This window comes from Martes martes, assembly GCF_963455335.1.
Source record: "Martes martes genome assembly, chromosome: 8".
NCBI classification, from domain to species: domain Eukaryota; kingdom Metazoa; phylum Chordata; class Mammalia; order Carnivora; family Mustelidae; genus Martes; species Martes martes.
In genome coordinates, this window is record NC_137895.1 from 84,753,463 (window position 1) to 84,776,522 (window position 23,060).

General features: G+C 48.9%; 1 protein-coding gene across 2 annotated transcripts in view; it reads left to right on the forward strand.

Moving 5' to 3' along the window:
- Positions 1 to 8,338, forward strand: part of LOC308348463 (tubulin alpha-1C chain) — a 33,807-nt gene extending 25,469 nt beyond the window's left edge. Inside the window, exons 1-4 of one of the 2 annotated variants that reach the window (XM_080812530.1) lie at positions 1,354 to 1,667; positions 4,492 to 4,714; positions 4,857 to 5,005; positions 7,246 to 8,338. In XM_080812530.1, the coding sequence (XP_080668656.1) occupies positions 1,665 to 1,667; positions 4,492 to 4,714; positions 4,857 to 5,005; positions 7,246 to 8,220 (1,350 nt within the window). In that variant the 5' untranslated portion in view covers positions 1,354 to 1,664 and the 3' untranslated portion in view covers positions 8,221 to 8,338. Of the gene's footprint in view, positions 1 to 1,353; positions 1,668 to 4,491; positions 4,715 to 4,856; positions 5,006 to 7,245 lie in introns of those variants that run through there. The other variant, XM_080812531.1, reaches the window with a different exon arrangement.
- The last annotated feature ends 14,722 nt before the right edge of the window (positions 8,339 to 23,060 follow it).

The window sequence follows — 23,060 nt, forward strand, 5'->3', positions numbered from 1 at the left end:
TCACCTTCTAATGAATTTTATGATTTACCTATTTACTGTGTTCATTGTTTCTCTTTCTTCCTATCCCTCCTAGAACACAGACTCTATGAGGCAGAGATCTGTCAATTTTGTTCACATGCGTATTACCAAGAACTCAGAAACTGTGCTGAATATATTGGTGGAATGAATTAAGTTGAAAAGTTTTACTAATTAACACTAAAATATTTAGCAACAGACTACGATGCAAGTTATTCCAACTTTCAGAATATCCTGCCCCACAATAGGTTCTCAATAAATATTTGATGACCGAACCGGGGTACTGTCATTTGAAAAAGAGTCTCTGTGCATATTTCCACAGTTTTCACTTTGTGCGTAACAGTTGGCATGTATCTTGAATTCTGCCTATTCTGTATCCCAAACCCATTTTTCTTTTCATTTTGCCTCTTTCTACTTCAGGAAAAAGTCCTGTAACTTCTATTCTGTAGAGCAGTCACTTTTGTTCTCTGAATATTTCCATAAACTCTATCACCCAGAGAGGGTGAGGAGCTAAGATAACACGATAAAGTTTCAAAGAAAGAAAAACAACTGAAGTAAAGGCTGCTTCTGAGAAATAAACCTTTGCAGAGACTGTCAGCACGGTTTATTGACCATCAGGCTGTACAAGGTAGTGAGGGCTTATGGGCAGCGCCATTACTCCAGCTGTGTGAACTTGAACTAGTTTAATTTCCTCTGAGGCCTCGTTTCCTCATCTGTAAAATGGGAATAACTCACAGGGTTTGTCGTAGGAATGAAATGAGATTGATATTGTGTGAAAAACCAACTACTCGAAACAGCACTAAAAAATCAAAGCTATTATAACGAACAGATGAAACTGCTTTTGCACCAACTGGAAGGAGACTGTTGTTAGGGACAAAAGGTTCATTTAAAAGAAGGTAGAAAAACGAGTAAAGAAGAGAATATGGGCTTCAGGCCAGCTGGTGGTAATTAAGAGCTGGAACGGGGAGCAAGGCCTTCTCACTCCGGAATCCCTCGGCCGCCCGAGAAGCGGGCGCCAGAGCTCTCCAAGGCGGGAGCGGTGGCCTCGCAACCGGGAGGCGTGCGGCGGGGACTGGCTGTCGGTGTCGCCGGCCGCCGCTCGAGGGTCCGGAGACCCCCGGGCAGGGCGCGCAGCGGGACGGGCTGCGCTCCCTACACCTGCCCCCTAACTCCTGCGGCTTTACCCACCTGACGACCCCTCTCCCTCTCCCGGAACCCACTGGGAACCGGGCAGATGCTTCGCCTTCCTTTTCCTTCCAATCGCCGTCCCCATCCTTTCCCCGCCGCACCCGCCCCTTCCCAGGCCCCAGGATGTCTCCTCCCTCCCTAGCGCCGGCTCCTTCCGAAGAGTTTGGTTTGAACTTTTGAACCCACCAATCAGCGCCGCGCGCCCTCCTCTCTCCGGGACCGGGTGCGACCCGGCGTCCTGCCCGCGGCCCAGGGCTCGGAGGCGGGGTCGCAGCGGCCGGGGCGGGGTCAGGGGCCCGCCCCCTGGCCACGTGGCCGGGGAAGGGGTATATAGGGTCCCTCGGGGGCGTTCTTACCACTTACCACTTCTCCCCCGGACTCCTTGGTAGTCTGTCAGCGGGAGAACCTTGTCGCCGTCCCCTCGCCTCTTCCAGCCCCAGCGAACGCTATAAGTCTCAGTCATGGTGAGTGGAAGGGTCCTGGGGATGTGACGTGGAGGTGGGAACAGCCCGAAGGGGCGGTGGAACTCAGGTGCACGTGGGGCAGCGTCCCGGACGCCTGCGAGTAAACTGGCTTCTGATGACCGGGTTGGGAAAGCCGAGTTCACCGGCAAACTTCTGTTCAGTCTCGAAAAGGCGGCCAGGACGCTGCCTTTGGGGGAAGTGGAAGGCCCTCTAGATCCCAGTGAGAGGGCATCGCCCCAGGGCTCGCCACAACCGAAGGCAGACCAGGGAGCCTTCACATTGGCCCCCAGAGACTTGTGAAAACTAAAAAAAATCCCTCTCCTCCATTTCTCTAAATGACTTCACCTTCCCGGTGCCTTAGCACTCCGGCCCCGAAGGTGCATCCACTTCCTGGCGCCCCTCTCTAGCGCCCGGTGACTCCCCGCTGAGTCACCTGGGTCTTGTCCCCGGGGAGGGCTTCCACTTGCATCAGTCCACCTGAAGGATGTAGGCAGGCTGCTCCTTTTAAGGGAATTATTAACCGCCACTTTGTCTAATTTTGCAATTCTAATGTTAATGCAGGGGGATGTTTATAGCTGAAGCTTTGTACTTAGGTCGGGTTTTTAAAAACTAGTCTATAAAAAGATAGTTTCTTATAAAACCGCTGAGTAAACAAGTACTAACAATGTGTTCTTAGAGAAGGTCTGTTGGAGGTCTACCTAAAAGAAGTCATGCTGTTAAGCTAGGAATTGTGTATTAAATGTTTCAAAATAATATATTTAAAGAAAGGGGGATACAGTGAACAGACTAGTCACCCTCTTCAGAGGCTACCCCTGTTGTCAAAACGAAGTCTGGCTGTAACAAATTGTTTGAGTGCATTCCAGCAAGGGAGGTGGAAAGATACTGGTCAAGGTGTGATTCAGAAAATAGTGGGGCTTTTTAAAGAAGGGCAGGAGAGCAAGAGCAGCAGACGGATTTAGGCAAGCACTGGCTAGATTAATAGTTTTTTTTTTTAAGGTGGCTGCTTATCCAGTGAAAGCTAGACTAAGTGAGTTGATCACCTGTGTCTTCATCTCCTGAGTGGCCAGGAGAGAGTGGAGGGCAGGCAGTGGCCGTGGTCTAAACAAAAAAGCAATTAAGAGGGGCACCTGGGTGGCTCAGTGGGTTAAAGCCTCTGCCTTCTGCTCAGGTCATGATCCCAGTGTCCTGGGATGAGCCCCGCATCGCATTGGGCTCGCTGCTCAGCGGGGAGCCTGCTTTCCGCTCTCTCTGTCTCCCTCTCTGCCTGCTTGTGATCTCTGTCTGTCAAATAAATAAAATCTTAAAAAAAAAAAAAAAGGCGTTGCATAGCAAAAGTTGTTTTGGGCTCATAAGTCAATAGAAGAAACGCTTCATTAGAATGAAAGGCTTTTCTCAAATACTTTGTCTCCTTGGGCCTGGAGCTGTCAGGAACCGCACTCTCTCTAGCTTTCCTGGGCTGTAGAATTTCCAAAGTCCAGTTAAAGGTAAACATGATGCAATGGTAAATAGTCATAGGTTTATTAGAACAACCAACTCCCCTTTCTCCCACAGCCCTAGAGCTGGGCGAGTCAATGCAGGTAATCATGAGCTCGGTGAAGTGGTGAGGAGACTATGGGTGTTTTATGAGGAGTATAGGCGGGAGGGAGGACCATAGGTCAAAGGTTGTGGATGATTGGGGTTTTTATTATCTCAGCTTATGAAACTAGGCCCTTTGAGATCTTAGTGGTGGTGTTTTCTCTAACTAGTTTCCTGTTAGCAGCTTTTAAAAACTTGAAACCCTCATATTTGGGGAAAACATAAAAGGAGGTAGATATTTGGTGTCAGTATTTTGAAAGTCCTCTACTAGTCTGCAAAGTAGTCTGACTTACGGTGAAATACAATAAAGCACCATTTTTTTGTCTTCCTCTTAAATCTGAAGGCGAAGATTCTGTGTTCACAGCCTTACTTTACTAGGCAGGAATGAATTTGGAAACTTATAAATGATCTTGTTCATCAAGTAAAGGAAAACAGACATTTTCCCAATATCATTAAATTCTTGACACCGAAGGATTTTTCCTCACAGTACCAGAGATCTATGTATGTACATTTTGGTAGGAAACAACTAATCCCTTAAGCTATTAGTCAAGTCTCGTTGACACTTCTGCCTTTTATTTCCACGTGTCTTCAACCCTCCCTACTCAAGATGTGTTGATAGTGAAGGAAAAATGTTCTTCCTTAAGATTAAGTTCTTCCACAGGGTTAAAAAGCTGCCTCTGACCACAGTTTTTAGAATACAGCCAGCTGCTGCTTATCTGGCATTTTCTCCATGAGTCATATGGCTGTGGTTTGCTGGTTTAAGCTGGTTTTAAAGGGAGAGGCAGAAGCCCTTGTCTTTTAAAGAATAGGATTAAAGAGGGACCAGAATGAGCTCAACAGTTACACAATCACACAGTATGAATCAGAGCTCCAAAGGGGAATTTTACGTGCCTTTAAGGAATCGTGGCAGGCATATTTCCCAGGAGCTGGGGGAAAGGTATTGCTTTAGCACAGCTCCTGTCTTTCTAAAATGGTAGAAACCTGACCTTGAATATCTAATGTGACTACAAAGCAAGGGTCTGATCTCTGGTCCTGCCTAGTAGTTCATTAACATATCTTTGGTTTTGCAAAGCATTTTCTCCGAATTAGTCACCAAAGGCTCTTGCTTGTGAAATAACCTTGGGAAGGAGTGACTTCCAGAAAGGTGATTATCTATCCTGAAGGTTAATTAGTCATTTAGGTGTGAATCATTCCTAAACATCCCATCTGATCTGTCCTATTCTGGTATTTTCCTTTCTTCTTCCCACAGCGTGAGTGTATCTCCATCCACGTCGGCCAGGCTGGTGTCCAGATCGGCAATGCCTGCTGGGAGCTCTATTGCCTGGAGCATGGCATTCAGCCCGATGGCCAGATGCCAAGTGACAAGACCATCGGGGGAGGAGACGACTCCTTCAACACCTTCTTCAGTGAGACAGGCGCTGGCAAGCATGTGCCCAGGGCTGTGTTTGTAGACCTGGAACCCACAGTCATTGGTGAGTTGGCCTCAGTAACCCGGTGAGCTCCCCCGGGGGTCTGGGACAGGAGGTCTGTCTTGAGGCTCCTTGGACCCCGTGAGGTTGAGCAGGCTTGTGCAGATGGTGAGCGATGGGGGGCTGCTGTGTTTGTCTTTTCCAGATGAAGTTCGCACTGGCACCTACCGCCAGCTCTTCCACCCTGAGCAGCTCATCACAGGCAAGGAAGATGCTGCCAACAACTACGCCCGAGGGCACTACACCATTGGCAAGGAGATCATTGACCTTGTCTTGGACCGAATTCGGAAGCTGGTAAACATAGTGTTTTATTTAAAGTGGGGCGAGTGTTTTCTTATAGTTTGGTCTCTCTTAAAGCTGTAAGAATCCTTCTTTGAACACTGAAGTGAGCCGTTGAGTGCTCGCTCACTAAGGAACTGGATTTTGAACCAGATGGTCCTGGGTTACGCAACAACTATTTGGGGCCGGTTTAAGTTCTCCATTGCCTCTTTCCATGTCTTATAAGGCAGACTTGGGCAATTGCTCAAGGCAGTTAGGGCAATTTACCTAAAGTCAAGGTGAGGACCCGGGAGGCTTTTAACAGTTTATTTGATGTTTAAGATCATTAAACATCCTGGTTCATACTAATCAGCTTCCCTGCTTCAAGCTCCCATGCCCCTTTTTAGGTCATCTTAGTCACATTGAGTGAGTAGGTGGCAGACTGTGACATGTACTGATCAGACTCCTAAAAAACAATATTGGATTACCTTACGTTTGGTGCTTTGTATCAAGACAGAAAGGTCAGAGCACAAGAAGCCAGCATAACCCTGACTAGAAATGGCAGAACTGGAAACTTCTAACAACACTGACGGTGGAATCTCGGGAGCTCCCTTATTAACAGAAGCTACTATCCATTATTGAAAGTTGGAAAGTATTGAAATCTAATCACGATTGAAATCTAATCTAATCTTATTAACCAAAAATCAAGAATAAAAGCTTGGGTAGAGTAGCTTGTCAGGAAAATCACATTCTAAGCCTAGCCACAACTGGTCTAGTCTAAAAAGAAGGGCCTTGTTTCGTTCGCATTTCAGACTTCTCCAGATGTTTATCGTAGTCTTCCTGACAAAACTGGGGTTCTGGTTCCTCTGTTTACAAATCAAGCTTCAACTACAAGCACTGAGTTGGAACATCAGGACCTGCCTTTAAGGGACAAGTAAACCTAGTAAAAACCCATTGAGGGTCCTGAAGTAAAGTTGATTAACTACCAGAACACCTGTATTTGTCTTTGGTGTTACCACTGTGTCTGCAGGAGGATTAGTGGATTTAGTTGGTACTGTGAGTCTGCCCTGTAACGTTGATCCCATTCAGTATGGACCTGCAGGACAAGTAAACTGAGGGATTGGTAGAGAATTCCACAAATCTCTGCACTTTTTTTTTGTTTTAATATTTTATTTATTTGACAGATTACGATTAGGCAGGGAGGCAGGCAGAGAGGAAGGGAAGCAGGCTCCCCGCTGAGCAGAGAGCCCGATGCGGGGCTCGATCCCAGGACCCTGGGATCATGACCTGAACCGAAGGCAGAGGCTTTAACCCACTGAGCCACCCAGGCGCCCCAAATCTCAGCACTTCTGAGAAGTGAGGATTGTCAGGTGAGAACTTTGAAAAGTCAAAATCATCCTCTCATAGAATGGCAGCTTGTTAACCAGAATGGTGCAGTGAAGTGGTGGAAAGCCCGTGATGTTAGGCCTCGTGGAGCTGTGGTAGCATGTCAGCTTTTGCAGAATCCGTAGACTTTCTCTGATAACTAGTGTTTACTGTGTCAGGCTCTCTGACAAGTACTCACTTAATTCTCAACAACCCAAGGTAGGTTACTATTCTCCATTGATAAATGCGAAAGCTGAGATTGGGAAATAAATTTGATCAGAGCCATACAGCAAGGAACTGGTGGAGCCGGATCCGGACCCAGCCTGACTCCTAACACCGGGGCATTGGAACTTGGCTCTTCTGTCGTATTCCAGCTTGGAAAGCAGCTGACAGATCTTTATAAGACCTCCGTTGTTGGGGGCTGGTCGTCCCAGGCCTGTCCTTGCTTGGTAGTTCTCTACCTGTGAGAAGTTTCCCTTGCCTGCAGACACCACAAGGGACAAGGGGGCCAGAGGTTGCCTTTCCAGCGACTGAAACTTGGGCCTTGCCCTCCTGATTCCTCTGGACGTTAAGATAGTTCATTTTTAAATAGCTGTTTAGCAGATTCCCCCCCTTCCAAGAACTGCGAAAAGTTTCCCTGAATTTGAGCACTTAGAAGCTCGTTATAATTGCTGTCTTAGCAAATACTGTTCAGAAGATTAAAGAAATCTCAATCGGGGGCACCTGGCTGGCTCAGAAGAGTGCTCGGCTCTTGATCTCAGGGTTGTGAGTTTGAGCCCCACATTAAGTGTAGAGGTTGCTTTAAAAAAACTTAAAACAATTTTTTAAAAAATCTTGACCAATGGAATTTTGGATTGAAAGAAGTCATTGCAGCTTTCACCAAGGCTAAAATTAAAACTTTTCTTTTACAGGCTGACCAGTGCACAGGTCTTCAGGGCTTCTTGGTTTTCCACAGCTTTGGAGGGGGAACTGGTTCCGGGTTCACCTCCCTGCTGATGGAACGTCTCTCTGTCGATTATGGCAAGAAGTCCAAGCTGGAGTTCTCCATTTACCCAGCCCCTCAGGTTTCCACAGCTGTAGTTGAGCCCTACAACTCCATCCTCACTACCCACACCACCCTGGAGCACTCTGATTGTGCCTTCATGGTAGACAACGAGGCCATCTATGACATCTGTCGTAGAAACCTCGATATTGAACGCCCAACCTACACTAACCTTAACCGCCTTATTAGTCAGATTGTGTCCTCCATCACTGCTTCCCTCAGATTTGATGGAGCCCTGAATGTTGATCTGACAGAATTCCAGACCAACCTGGTGCCCTATCCCCGTATCCACTTCCCTCTGGCCACCTATGCCCCTGTCATCTCTGCTGAGAAAGCCTACCATGAACAGCTTACAGTAGCAGAGATCACCAACGCGTGCTTTGAGCCAGCCAACCAGATGGTGAAATGTGACCCTCGCCATGGTAAATACATGGCTTGCTGCCTGTTGTACCGTGGCGATGTGGTTCCCAAAGATGTCAATGCCGCCATTGCCACCATCAAGACCAAGCGTACCATCCAGTTTGTGGACTGGTGCCCCACTGGCTTCAAAGTGGGCATTAATTACCAGCCTCCCACTGTGGTGCCCGGTGGAGACCTGGCCAAAGTCCAGCGAGCTGTGTGCATGCTGAGCAACACCACAGCCATCGCTGAGGCCTGGGCTCGCCTGGACCACAAGTTTGACCTGATGTATGCCAAGCGTGCCTTTGTTCACTGGTATGTGGGGGAGGGCATGGAGGAAGGAGAGTTTTCTGAGGCCCGTGAGGACATGGCTGCCCTTGAGAAGGATTATGAGGAGGTCGGAGCGGATAGTGCTGAGGGAGAGGATGAGGGTGAAGAGTATTAGGCTGTCTGCTATGATTTTACACTCCGTTGTCTTGGGACTGTCTTTTTTCTGTTCTGGAAGCTGTCTGTCCGTGGCCCTAACTTGTCAATAAAAGTGATGTTTCTGTTTTAAATATCAAGCTGGCTTCTGTATCATGGTAATTACTAGCCCCACTTACTTAAGGCCAATTGGGAGTGGAGGAGGCTGGCAGAGGTTCTCCCCAGTCATTGGATCAACACTGTAGGTGGCTTCTGGGTACCATGCACTGTGCTAAGTGGTTTGTCTGTTTCACTGACGACCCGATTGATGAGCAGTGATAGAATCCTATCCCCAGCAAGGCAACAGGCTCAGTCAGGTTGGGCCAGTGTTTCTCAGGCTTCAGTGTGGATGTGAATCACACGTAGGGTGTTAAGCTATGGGTCTTCATCTAGGTCTGGAGGGGAGCTTTAGAAAACACTGCATTTTTTTTTTTTTTAACAAGTTTCCAGCTCCTGCTCTTGGTCTATTGGGACTGCCTGTGAAGTAGCAAGGGGTTAGGGAACCTAGCTAGTAGGTGGTGGAGCCAAGATTCAAGGAACCAGCCAGGGTACGGAAGCTATTGCTGTCAGGATTTAAGAACGTCTTACAAAAAAAAAAAAAAAAAACGTCTCACAGTCACGTGGGAAGGGCTGGGAACTGTGCTGATTTGTTCCATACTTACCAAAACCTACAGTGGCAAATAAGATTGTGCCTGAAGAAGTTACCACTCGGAGAAAGTAGAGCTGGCCGAGACACAAAATTGCAGTAGTCACAAGTTGTTAAGAGTGTTGGTACTCAACCCAGTGGGCGTGATGTGCGTGCAGGAAAGCTTGGAGAGGGAAGATCCCCTAATTGGGACCCTCTTCCAAGTATATGTTAGAAGCAGGGTAGTTCTTGATGAGGTGCGGGTGGGGAGGCGAGGCACGAACTTTGGCCAAATGGCTGTGTGATGGGTAGTCAGGGACCATTAGGAGTGTGGCTAATAAGGTGGAGCTGAGCAGTGGAAAGGGCTGGGCCTCAGGCGGGAAGGAGGAACCAGTTCCCGTGCTTGGGTACCGGTCCTAGCAGGAATGCCACCCAAGTGGCAGGGGAATGTCCAGAGCTGCAGATGTGTCCGCCTTTGTTCTGTGACTGACCGTACTCCACTGGGGCTCCGTTCCCTCTTTCTTTTCCCACTGGTGTTTTCACCCCTGACTCTGAGGAAGGAAAGCATCTGAAAAACATGCCCGTTCTATCTGCGAGCACAGTACTGCCCCCTGCCAAGGTGCTTCAACTTAGCATCCCGGGAGGCCCTTAGAGCTTTCATTGTTAGAGCAGCTGTGGTCTTCAGTGCCCTTCGGGGCAAGGTCCTGAAGGTAACCTGGAGCCCGTGGGGCCGGTCACCCCTGACTAGGAATGACCCCTCCAATGACCTCAGTAAGCCTTTACAGATAAATTGTTCTCTATGTGTGCCAAGACCTGAAAAAGGTTGGAAACCTTGAAGCAGCCACAATGGTGTGGGGGTGAAAGAAGAATTTAGTTGAGAAGAAATATTCTAGTGGAATTTCCAATTCCTGTGGAATTGGAAAAACAAAGTGCCAGTAGTTGGGGAGGGATCTGTCCTTGCAATGATTTTTTTTTCCCCCTCCGTGTTGGTGAGAGAGTGAATAGAAGTTAGCCTGCAGCAAGAACAAATATACCCCAAGGTCTAGGTCACTGCTTTGTGGCTGACAATCATCTGATCTGCCCTTGAGCACAAATGGAAAGTCTGGACTCAGAACGGCTGCCATGGCTGATGCTGCTGAGGCTTGATGGGGATAAATGGAGAAAGGCTAAGATTGGCTGTGGCTCCAGACTCTGGCTGTGTGGACAGAGGGCTTAGGCTGCCCTCAGCTGACCTGACCAGAGGAGCCATCTGCTTCTGCCCCATGGAGGCTGCTGGCCACTGAGGGCCTTTGGGCCCAGGCACGGCTGCTTTGAGCTAGGATGAGGAGCCAATGACCGGGAGGGATGTGTGTGGGCTGTCCACTTGTTCTGTGTTTGGAAAGCCACCAGCAAATGCCTCTTCTCCAGTACAAATCTGTCAAACAGCCCAGTGCTGGTCCAGAGGTGGCCAGGTGGGATCGAGCTTGGAGAGAGCCTGTCTTTGGACCTCTGACTTCTGGAAAGTGTGTGGCAACTCGGAGTGGGGTTGTTGCTGTGGGAGGAAGGGGAGGCTGTGTCAAGGTGGGAGTGTTTCATGATCTTCACAACACCCTTGGAGGTGATGTTACACCCTTTTCCACGGCTGAGGAAGTTGAAACACAGCTTAAATTTCTAGCCTAAGGCTACAGAACAAGTGGTCAAGCTGAAATTTGACCGCAGAACTCCGATTCCAAAGCCCTTGCTCACGCTACCTTGCCAAGTAGCACCCGGGGAGGACAAGGGCCACGTCTTGGAGCATGTGGGGCCTTAGGGCAGCCCTTGCATGGGCTCTCTGTGGTCATGTGACTTTCTAGGAGCCCCATTCCCGGGCCCAGTGGCAGCAGAGTGACCCAGGGTGGCAAGGCCAGCTGGTTCCCACCATCCAAGCTGTAGCTTCTCCAGGGAAAGGGCTTTCGTGTCTGGGCCCCTCTCCGGGCTCCGCAAGTCCATTTCCAGATTGTGGACAAATAGCATCCTTTCCGGTAGCTGCTACCATCCAGCCGGACTCCTGCTGACAAGACACCCGCTGCCAGGCAGACAGGACAGCTCCTGCCCCCAGCACCAGGGCCAAGACGGTCAGCTCTTGTCAGTCAAGGCCACGAGGTAAAGCCGGCAGAGATGGCCCAGGCAGATGGCTCCTGGAGTCCAGTGCCAGGGCAGCACAAGGTGAAGGGAATAGAGCCCCCACATGCTGGGGTGGAGAAGGTTCCCAGCTTTTCCCTCATGGAGGAAGTCCTCTTTACTGGGACTCTCATTAGCCTGTCACTGTCCCTTTCATTGGAAAGCCTGGTATCTCTGAGTTTGTGAGTCCTGAGCGGGTTCTGGGAAAATGGTTTCTTCCTCGTCCCCCATCCCCTCTGAGTCTGCCTCAGGAGAGAAACACTCAGCAGCAGGGAGAGAGGCTTGTCTCCTTAGGTCATAATACAGATAATACAATAAACACCTGCCTTACCACCAGAAGGTTTCTTCTTCATTTGCTTTTTCAAATGAGAACAGAATGTAAAGCTATCCTAATTACACGAGAGAGTTTTGTCTATATTCACGCATTAATCTGATTCACTGAGGGTGAGTGGGTGGGTGTAAATTCTGTGTCATTGCTGTCACCCTTCACCTCCCTCCCCACACTCTGTTCTTACCAAATAGCTCATGTGGCTCAAAGGAGATGTCTAGCCTGACAGTAAACTAATACTAAAATGCCCTTGGCCAAGGTAATCACATCCAATTATATGATTATAACAATCATTTCCATTTTTCAGTTTAACTCACTCGGTATTTTCAAAGAACCTAATTGGTGCGAGTCACTGTGCCAGATACTGTAGGGATTATATTTAGCTTTTTTTTGTCCCTCCCCCGCACTGTAGAGACAGATCACAGAGGCACGACCCTAATTCAAGGCAGTATGGGCCCCATGTCTGAAGAGATTGTCACATGTCACAGCCACTATGACACATCTACCCAAAGCCGTCCCGGTGGGTGACTCCACCTGCTGACACAAGCCCAACTCTGTTTAGGTATTGGGCACCCACGGGCGCTGGGGAAGCTGGGTCTCTCCAGCACCAGGGTGAATCTTGGTTTCAGCGGCTGGAGGTAATTCCAGTTCTCTGGCCAGCGATTGGCTAAGGAAGCAGCCCGTGATGCTATTGACATGAGAAGGGAGGTAAGGTCTGCTGCTTGGGAGCTGGGGGGAGGATGTCTTAGAAAAATGTCCTTGCTCTTGAAAAGGAATGCAGGGAAAGGATTTCCGTCCCTTGCAATACTTGGGTATTACTGAGTGAGCACACGGTGCTTGACAGTGCTGCAGTCATCTTATGACTATGAGGGGATGAACCCTAACACTCAAAAGCTAACACTCTGGGTGTGACAGAGCAGAAAGGAAAAGAACCTGGGTTCTTGGTGGGATGTTGAGGCCCTGAATTAATCAGCCTTGAAACTTCTCTGCCTCTTATTTTCTCATTATCTGAGATTAAAAATCCCCTTGGTTTTTTTTTAATTTAAGTTCAATTAATTAACATATAATGTATTACTGGTTTCAGAGGTAGAGGTCAGTGATTCATCAGTCTTATATAATACCCAGTGCTCATTGCATCATGTGCCCTCCTTAATGCCCATCACCCAGCTACACCATCCCCCATCCCTCTCCCCTCCAGCAACCTTCAGTTTGTTTCCTATGATTAAGAGTCTCTTATGGTTTGTATCCCTCTCTGATTTTGTCTTGTTTTATTTTTTCCTCTCTTCCTCTATGATCCTCTGTTTTGTTTCTTAAATTCCACGTATGAATGAGATCATATGATATTTGTCTTTCTCTGGTTGACTTATTTCACTTAGCATAATAACCTTTAGTTCCAGCTATGTTGTTTCAAATGGCAAGGTTTCCCTTTTTGATGGCTGTGTAATATTCCATCACATGTATACCATATCATCTTTATCCATTCATCTGTTGATGGACATCTGGGCTCTTTCCATAATTTGGCTATTATGGACATTGCTGCTATAAACATTGGGGTACAGGTGCCCCTTCAGATCACTACATTTGTATCTTTGGAGCAAATACACAGTAATGCAATTCCTGGGTCATAGGGTAGCTCTATTTTCAACTTTCTGAGGAAGCTCCATACTGTTTTCCAGAGTGGCTGCACCAGCTTGCATTCCCACCAACAGTGTAGGAGGGTTCCCTTTGCTCCGCATCCTCACCAACATCTGTTTCCTGCCTTATTAATTTTAGCCATTCTGATTGGTGAGAGGTGGTATCTCACTGTGGTTCTGGTTTGGACTTCCCTGATGCCAAGTGATATTGACCATTTTTTTCATATGTCTGTTGGCCATGTGGATGTCTTCTTTGGAGAAATGTCTGTTCATATCTTCTGACCATTTCTTGATTGGATTATGTGTTCTTTGGGTGTTGAGTTTGATAAGTTCTTTATAGATTTTGGATACTAGCCCTTTATCTGATAAGACATTACAAATATCTTCTCCCATTTGTAGGTTGCTTTTTAGTTTCGTTGACTATTTCCTTTGCTGTGAAGAAGCTTTTTATCTTGATGAAGTCCCAATAGTTCATTTTTGCCTTTCTTTCCCTTGCCTTTGGAGAGACATGTCTAGCAAAAAAACTGCTGCAGCTGAGGTCACAGAGGTTGCTGCCTGTGTTCTCTAGAATTTTGATGGATTCTTGTCTCACATTTAGGTCTTAAAAACCCCCTTATTGTTTAGGACATTTTGAGTTGGGTTTTCTATTGCTTCCTGCCAAAAAGCATACATCTGATATAATAGGGGTGCCTGACTGGCTCAGTCGCATGCAACTCTCGATCTTGTGGTTGTAAGTTTGAGCCCCATGTGGGGTATGGAGCCTACTTAAAATTAAAAAAAAATTAAAGACCTTATATAATAGTTCATAGAAAATTTTGGTAAAATGATTAATAATAAGAATATTAAGGTCCTTTTAAATGTGTATATCCTAGATATATTTCTAGAGCAAACATAGCCCTGGGAGACCACAGATTCTCTGCTCCCCAGGAGCCCTGGCTGAACTTAAAGTCATAAATTGAAAGCGCACAGAGAACATCTGCAGGTTCGAAAAATGTACCTTCTATCCTTTTACATGCAACTGTGAATGGACCCCTAGTCTGATTTGCTGGTGGTATTGAAGAGCGAGGAGGCCCACTCTGGGAGAATCACCTCCCCGCAGAAAGTCTAGCCAGAGGACCTAGCCTAGGACCCAGGGCAGTCCCAATTCTCCCAGAGCCTAGGGAGCTTTGAGCATGATTCTTTTTTTTTTTTTTTAAGATTTTATTTATTTATTTGAGAGAGAGCGAGGCCACAAGCAGCAGGGAGGGTTAGAGGGAGAAGCAGGCTCCCTGCCAGGTGGGGCTCGATCTCAGAACCCTGGGATCATGACCTGAGCAGAAGGCAGATGCTTAACTGAGTTTGGGCGCCCCCCTAGGCGCCCAAACTTGAGTCTTGAGACAAGAACCAAATGAGATTCTTCAGGCTGCAGGCTATGGATAGGGATCACTCTGCTGCTTGTTCCCGAGTATGAAGGCCCTTGAATCCTTGAGAAGAAAAAGCCTGCGAGATCCTCTCTCCCTCTCTCACCCACTTGGTTTCCCCTACACTTTCTCGCTTCTCCCCACTCTACCTCACCCCTCATCCTCTCCTCTCTCCACTTCTGTTTCTCCCTTCCCTCTGTCTCCCACTTATCTCTTTTCCCCATCTCTGTGTCCTCTACCGCCTCCCTTCTCTCCAGCCGGACCTCAGCACAGGAGTGCTGCTGAGAGCATTCCCCTAAAGTACACGCGTTTTTTCTTCCCCTTCCTCCCCTGCCTTCTTCTTCCCTTCTTCTTCTCCTCCTTCTTCTTTATGTGCAAGTAATATTTTATTTCTACCCTGGTTGCTAGTAACATTGTCATACAATTTTTTGTGAAAATTCACCCTGCCACACCGTGAAAAGCTCTTAACAGACACCGACAATGGCCTTCTCTGGCTGGGAGATGACTCGCAGGCTCCCAGAGTGCAGGACCCGCTGGGCCCTGCTGTCAAGATGAGTGTCTGCATGGCCTGCAGGCAGAGGGCCAGCAGGGCAGTTTGTAGGTATCAGACTCTTTGAACTTGACTGTTAAGCTGTCACCAGGCCTCTCCGCTCAGGAGGCAGGGTGGGATGGATGGCACAGTGTCATGACTACAGAAAGGAGCATCCTGGCAGCTGGCCTGATGGGCAGGAGCCCCTGTCCTGACTCCTTGCAGGGCCGTGCATGTGCTCCAGCCAGTGCCTGGTTAGAGAGGAGGCACCCAGGGGTCCTCTAGCTGAGGCTACAAGCCAAGGTCCCACCTCTTCACAATCCACAGAATTGTAAGTACCACCTCCCACCACACCATCTTCTTTGTGTGGGGGAGGGGAGCTTCGTGTCCCAGAGTTTCCTGCTCTAACCTTCCCCTGGATCAGACTAAAGGGCTCATAGCTGTTGTCTGGAGGGAGGGAGTCCGCCAGGTGGGCCAGCATCTAGCCCACACCTCCTCTTGGGCAATCTGAATCACCAGAGAGTTGGGGTTTTGGGAGGACATCACTGCCCCCCCAGGACGCCCTGACTGTGGTCTACTCTGAAAGTGGCTCCTTCAGCTGCAGATGAGATCACACATATGTTCCAGCTCTGGTACAAGCGAGCCCAGGACATGTTGCCACCGCTTTCCCCATCCCTTCCCCTCTCTGTACAGGGACTGCTGCCCCTTCTTATCCAGAGAATCTTGGCGTGTCACCCCATGAAGGAGGAGCTTCAAGCTCCCGGGGAGCAGCGCTCTGAGACCCACCAGGATCTTTGAGAAATGTTTCTTTTATTCCCTGAGTCCCCTACTCAACAACATATCTGCTTGGAAAAAAATGTTGGAGATCATTTAAGCCAACCTCTTTTTTTTTTTTTTAAGAGACTTTATTTATTTATTTGAGAGAGAGGGACCAAGAGAGAGCATGAGAGAGGAGAAGGTCAGAGGGAGAAGCAGACTCCCCATGGATCTGGGAGCCCGATGTGGGACTTGATCCCAGGACTCCAGGATTATGACCAGAGCCGAAGGCAGTCACTTAACCAACTGAGCCACCCAGGCGCCCGAGCTAACCCCTTTCTTTAACCCTGTGGATAGCACGGCCCAGTAACTGGCCCAGGCCTGGGACCCAGTTGCTTGATTAGTTGTTTGGCACTCTGTCCTTGCAACCTGAGCCATCCTGCGTGTAAACCCCTCTGCCTCACTTTTCCACCCTCCATAAACCAGTCCCACCCGCTCGGGATGCCCACAGCCTTCCCACAAACCTCTTCAGCCCTAGCCTCACTAAGGCGCTGCTGTTCTCCATCATGTTCCCTAGAGTTTAGCCATCCAAATCCTGGCCATCCCTCAAGGCCTTTGAATCAACTCAGCACAGTCTGTTTTCACTGGTGGAGCTGTTGGACCAGAGCAACAGGCTTGTTCAAGACTGCAGGGCTCATTATCTGCTAGCCCAGAGAGAACACCTGCCATGATGTCCTTCGTCCCTTCACGGGTGGTGGCCCCGCTCCTCCCCAGGCAGGGACCTACTGACCAATGAACAACCTACCAATTGTAAACCGGCTGAAAGGCATTGAGCCCATCAGGGAGATGCTAGGAAATGAGGTTAAGTTCAGCGGACCCCCATGCACCCATGATTGATTGGCAAGGCTGGCTCCATGTGGAGACCATAGGCTGAGAGGAGGGAAGTCTTTGCTCCAGTCTCTCTGACTGTGGAGACAACATCCTCTGCTGGGAGTGGAGAGAAGCTCTCATCAGGCACAGTCTCTTCCAAGAGATGCAGAGTCAAGTGGAGGGCAAGAGGAGAAGCCCAGTTTCTATTCTGACTAACAGTGTGACTAACTGCAACTGCTCCTTCTTGGTCTCTCTCACCTGGTAGCCAGAGCCTCTGCCTTGCCTCACAACAGTGTCAAAGACAGTGGGACTGACCTACTAGAAAGGTCTTGGGAGTCATGACACTTTGCTCTTAGAGGTGCTCCTGTGGGCACCGGCCAAGAACAAGAACATTCCCTTACACATACCATCCCTAAAAACAGAATACTCATTCCATAGCATATAATACACAAATTATTACAATATCACTCCCCCCCCCTTCAAATCCGGGATCCAATCTAGGTTTATATATTGCATTTAGTTGTTGTTTATCTTGTTGTTTATCTCTCTCTCTCTCTCTTTTCTTTCTTTTTTTCTTTTTTTTGTCTAGAACAATCTCCCACTGTAGTGAGTTGAGTGGTGGCCCATTAAAAAGATATGTCAACATCCGGGAGCATGTGAATGTGACTTTATTTGGAAGAATGGTCTTTGCAAAATATAGTTAAGGATCTTGAAATCACCCTGGATTAACTGGTTCCCCAAATCCAAAGACAATTGTCTTTATAAGACAGAAAAGAGAAGACATAGACACAGAGGAGAAGGCCATGTAAAGACCGAGGCAGAGATTACAGATGCAGCCACAAGCCAAGGAACACCAGAAGCTGCCAGAAACTGGAAGAGGCAAGGAAGGACTCTCCCCTAGAGCCTTTGGAGGTACCGACCTGCCAACATCTTGATTTTGGACTTCCAGCCTCCAAAACTGTGAGAATGAATTTCTTGGTATTTTAAGCCACCAAGTTTGTGGTGATTTCTTATGACATCCCTAGGAAATGAATTTTCCCACTTAAAAAAAAAAAAGAGAAAGAGAGAGAAACACTGACATTTTTGGGATGCCTGGGTGGCTCAGTTGGTTAAGCATCTGCCTTTGGCTCAGGTCATGATCCCAGAGTCCTGGGATCCATCAGACTTCTTGCTCAGTGGAGAACCTGCTTCTCCCTCTCCTTCTGCCCCTCCCCCTGTTTGTGCTTTCTCACTCAAATAAATAAATACAATCTTTAAAGAAAAATGACATTGACTTTTTAAAGTGTCTTGGAATTGTTGTACTATAGAATGTCCCAATTCTGAAATTGTCTTCAGATTGACCTTTTAAAGTCATAAATCAGATCTAGTCATTCCCCTGCTTAAAGCCCTCCCCTGGCTTTTCATCGCATTAAAATAAAATAAGCTATAAACTCTTAACTCTGATTTACAAAGCCCTGCGTGCCCAGACTCCTTCCCACATCTCTAACCTCACCTTTCCCTCTCTCCTCCTAGTCCATCTTGCTCCCGCCTCACTGACCTTTCTCTAACCCCTCAAACACACCAAGCTCACACCAGACTTACCCCTATGCTCTGGCTCTTCCCTCTGCCCAGGTGACAAGCAAATACTATTCTTGATCTTTGATCCCAGATGGGCGAAAATAGCTAGGAAGGACATTCTTGGAACAATTGGGGGAATTCTAATAGGACTGTTTATTAGATAATATTGCTCTATCAGTGTTAAACTTCTTGAGTGGGTTAATAGTACTGTAGGAGAAGGTCTTTGTTCTTAGGAGATGCATGCTGAAGTCAAAGGGATCGTGGCAAAATATTGACAACTGGTAAATCTGGGAGAAGGGTATAGTGGTGTTTACAGCGGGCTTCTTTCAACTTCCTCTGGGTTTGAAACTTCAAAATAAAATGGGGGAAAAGACGGACAATTTAAAGAAAAAAAATTCATCCTGGAATACTCAAATTTCCACGTGCATTCAAAATCACCTAGGAAGTTTGTTAAAATGCAGATTCTAGAGATTCAGAAGACCTGGGTGGGGCACTGGGATCTACTTTTTAACAGTCCCTCAGGTGACTGTCAAGCCCTCAGGCCATGCCCTGAGGAGAAAAAGTCACTTAGTGTTCCACGTCCATAAGCTGCTCTCCTGTTCTCCAGCAGAGGGGTAGGGTAGCTGGTTGGAAAGGTCAGGAAGGCAGGTGGAGATGGGATTTTATGATGGGGCAGGACTGGAGATTGTGAGCATAGTACACGATGAGGAGGCTGGGGATGATGTTTGAAGGCAGAGAATGGATTTTTGCCCTGCTTCCCTGGCTTTTTGCTTGAGGGTGAGAGTTGCTGGGGCAGCTCCTGGAGATAGGTGAAGAATGGAGTCAGGGTGCTGAACTCCTAATACCAGTGTTGCTGTTCTATTTTACACACCCTTGTGAATTTTTCTCAGCTGTAGAAAGAAGGTCCAATAACGGTGAATTCCCTAAATTTCAATGTTCCATGAACCAGGAGTCTTAGATGTACTGACTGCAGACATGTCATTCTAGCTTCTGACCAGAAGGTGGCAGCAACACATCTTTCTCTATTTTCTGGACCACCTCTCAAGGAAAAGATGTTTTCTCAGGTGCCTCAGAGTTCCCCTTCAGTTTAACCAACATTATTTGACCTAGATCCTATGCTATACTCCATAGTCACAAAGGTGACTAAAACCTGATCCATGACCTCAAAGATCATATTGTCAGGGATGGGGGAGTCAGACATATAAACAGACTGGTGCTAGTTTACTAGCTGTGTGACCTTGGGCAAGTTGCTTAACCTCTCTGGGCCTCAGCTTTTTCAACGGGAAAATGGGAATCATAATAGTCCTAATGTTGTAGGGTGATTTGAAGGATTAAAAATGATAATGTGTGTAGAATGTATGCCACAAAAGAAATGTTAGCTATTACTGTACGATACAGTGAGAAAAGTGATGGGATGGAAAAGACACCCAGAGTGTCCTCTAACTAGGAGGAGTGGAGGCCCTAGATGGAGATAATGGGGAAGGGATTCCACTCTGGTGCAGCCACTCCGTCAGTGGGGACCCTGTGGCTGGACCAGTCGCCTGGGAGAGAAGCCACTTTGCGAAGTGTGGAGCTGGAATGGTCGTGGTTGAGGCTCCTCTTGGCTTCTATGGGGCCAGAGCCCAGAGAACATCAGCAGTGCCTGACCCACCAGGATGTGCCTTCCTGCAGAGGGAGCCACTCCTAGCTTGCTGTGCAATCTCAGACAGGCAACTTTGTCCCTCTGAATCTTGAGTTCTGCCTAAGTGATGGGGACAGAGACCACAGAACCACGGGATGGTGCCGAGTCCCACATCCGGGCACTGTGGAAAGTCGGCTGGAGAGTCAGCTAGTTCAGGGGCAGCAGGGCTTGGAGCTAGGGGTGTAAAGGGGAAGCCCTAGGAAGGCAAAGAGATCTTGAGGATGACACTGGACTATCCCCAGGATGTGGACTGGAGGTCGAGCCAGTCCTAGGGTTCCGAAGGGCAGGGGGACCCCAGCTGACACTTAGTTACAAGTAATTAGGGCTATGGCATGGCTTCTCTGTGTCTCAGTTTCCTCTCCATCACAGAGCAGGGGAAGAAGGCCATCAGTAGTGCTGAGCACCTGCTGTGAGCCTCATGACATGCTAATTACTCCGTGTACAAATAATACATGAAGTACTTAGATCTCACTTAGATGTCACAACACCCAGGGAGGGAGAGGTTATTATCCCTATTTTACAGATGAAGAAACAGAAGCTCAGAGAGGACAAGTAAGTTGCCCAGGGTCACACAGCTCAGAAGTGCCCAGGCTGGTGGCCTGATCTCTTCTTCTATGACCTTTTCCTTCATTCGACTTTAGCCTCCATTGTCCACTTCCTTAAAAACACCCTGGAAATCTTATCATTCATAAATACGGCAGCTCCAGAATCACAAATTCCTGCATCTCACTCTCTGAAAAAACTTCCTACTGCCTACCCCCCAACCCCGTGCCTCTTTCAAGTCCTCTGTACAAGGAGTGTTATTTGACCTTGCCCAGGAGCCCAGCTATGGATCTTTTCACTCTCCCAATCTCCCACCCTCTCTTGCCCACACCCCTTCCTCATCTAACTTTGAGTCAATGGTCTGCTATTTGGCAGCACTCTTGCCAGTAAACTTCATTGCTCGCCTTCCTTGCAAACCTCTGAATGCATCCCATTCCTCTCCAAGCCTTCACCAGAGCAGCAGAAGGGGGCAAATATTTCTAATACTGGCTAGTACTTACCAGCACATATTAGCACTGAGTGCCTCATATATGGTAACTCAGCTAACCCTCCCGTAGCATAGGTTGGTCCAATTCTCATTGCCCCATTTGTGGACAAAGAAAATGGAGCGAACAGAGGTGAAAACACTCACCCAGACCCAAAAGCACACAGCTAATTAAACTGAGGACCCAGGCGGTCTGTCCAGAGTCCATGTCTTTGTCAGTACATTGAGGAAAGATCAGCCAGGCAGTACTTGGCTCCTTCTACCCTGGGTCCAGAACTGTTCTCGGCCACTGAGGTGGGGGGGGGGGGTGCAATCCAAAAGAAGTCCAGATCCTCACCGCGTTTGGCAGCTGACAGCATCACTTGGGCAGTCAGTAATGATAATAGTAAGACTGGCTTACATTTCAGCCATTATCGTATGTGTCCTAAGTATTGAATCCTCCCACCAACAGTGTGAGGTAGAAGTTACGATGATCTACATTTCACTGCGGGACATGGAAGGACATTGTAAATTCCTGCCTGAATTCCTACAACACAGAATTGGAGTCGGATGGGAGGCTTGGCCACTGGGTGCTGGAGCCCTGGCTCTTAACCATGACCCTTTCTTACCTTTCTTCTGGCCTTAAGATCTCCCAGGCCCAGCTCTTTCTGAGTAAGGGGGAGGAGTCTTCTCTGACTTGCTAGCCTGCCTGGTTCCCCCACCCAGGCCCCGGCCTCACTCCCTCCACAGCTCCCAGAGCCCTGCCGAGGAGGCTCTGGTCCCCTCTCCTCTGAGGCACCCGGGTGCTGAGCTGGGAGCTTAAGCAGCGAAGAGGTGGGAACTTCACCTGGAACTGCCTGAGCCCAGCCCAAGGGGCCTCTATGTGATTCTCAAAGGCCCAGTTCTACCAGCAGCTCCGTATAAAGACAGAGTCTGGGAAGGACCAGCTCAGACTCCCAGTTTGCTCCCTATGGACAGCAGACAGGGACGGGCCAGGGCCTAGACTGGGGTAAATGGGGGTCCAGGCCAATGGCAGCTGGGGTCTCAGAGCCTAGGGCTATGGCAGAAAGCACCAAAGTTTCCCCAGCATCCTGCCCCACGCTGACATATACACACACAGCCACCAAGCCCCCACCCACCGCCCAAGCTGGACCCTACTCCTCCCCACTCCTCTAAGTCAGGGGGACAAGCCCAGGTTTGTCTGTCCTGTCCCCCCTCCCATCCTCCCTCTTCCCATTCCCCTGGCAACCAAACCAGATCCATCAAGGAGAAGGACCTGGCAGCTGTGCAGGGAGAGACTAATGGCCCGGAAGGAAGGAGGGGCCTGGAAAGGAGATGAAGGAAGGCGGTAGATGTGAGCGGGCGGGCGTTGGCCCATCTCAGAGGACACACAAAGGAGGGGAGGTTCCTCTGCCCTGCAATGCTGAGGAGCTGGCTGGCCAAGGAGCCGCCCTCCTCTCCCCCTCACCCAGAGATCCAGCCTGGAGTCCCAAACCTGCTTCCCCAGATGCCCAGCTCTGGTCCTCAGGGCCTGTCTGAGGTGGACCTGTCCGTGCTGGAAAGCCCTGGAGTCCGCGGCAGCAGCAGCCCCCTGGCTCTTGGCAAACCCAACGGGCCTCAGCAGCCTGGCTCCTGCAGACCACCTGAGCTGCCTCTGTCCACTCCGGGGCGGCCTGTGCCTGAGTTCTGGAAGCCGCAGACATGCAAAGGCCAGACGTCAGCCTTCCCGATAACTGGGGCGGGGGAGGGCAGGATGGGCTGTGTGGTTGTGTGTGTGTGATGTGTGTGCATATAGGTGAGGTCTTGCTACATTACGCGGATGCATCTGTTTGTATGCATAGGCTTGTGGATCTGCTCTGGGGCCTTCTCTCTCCTCTTTCAGTCCCTGGACCACCAGCAATGGGCACTTTCTCTTTCCCCATCTCTTCCCCATCCAGCCCCACCCATCCCTGGGTACCTGCAACTCCTCCATACTGGCAACCAGTTCCTGCCAGTCCCTTCATGTCTCAGCCTTGGCAGCTGCCGCCCCTCAGCCCCCTCCCCTTCCTACCTCAGGAATCGCTCTGGTTCCCGTAAGGCCCATGACTGAGCAGCAGTTGGTTGGGGGAAGGGAGAATCCAGGAAAGCCAGACGGCGGACAACCACCTCATTCAGCTCAGCCCCTGGCAGGGCACCCACCCTCCGTGTGGGACCCCCAAGCTGGGCCCAGCCACCCTCTGCACCCTCTGCCGGGCCCACGCAGCAGGGGCCTGCTGTAGGTCCAGGTTTGGGAGCTGTGTCTTTAAGGCTGAGACATCA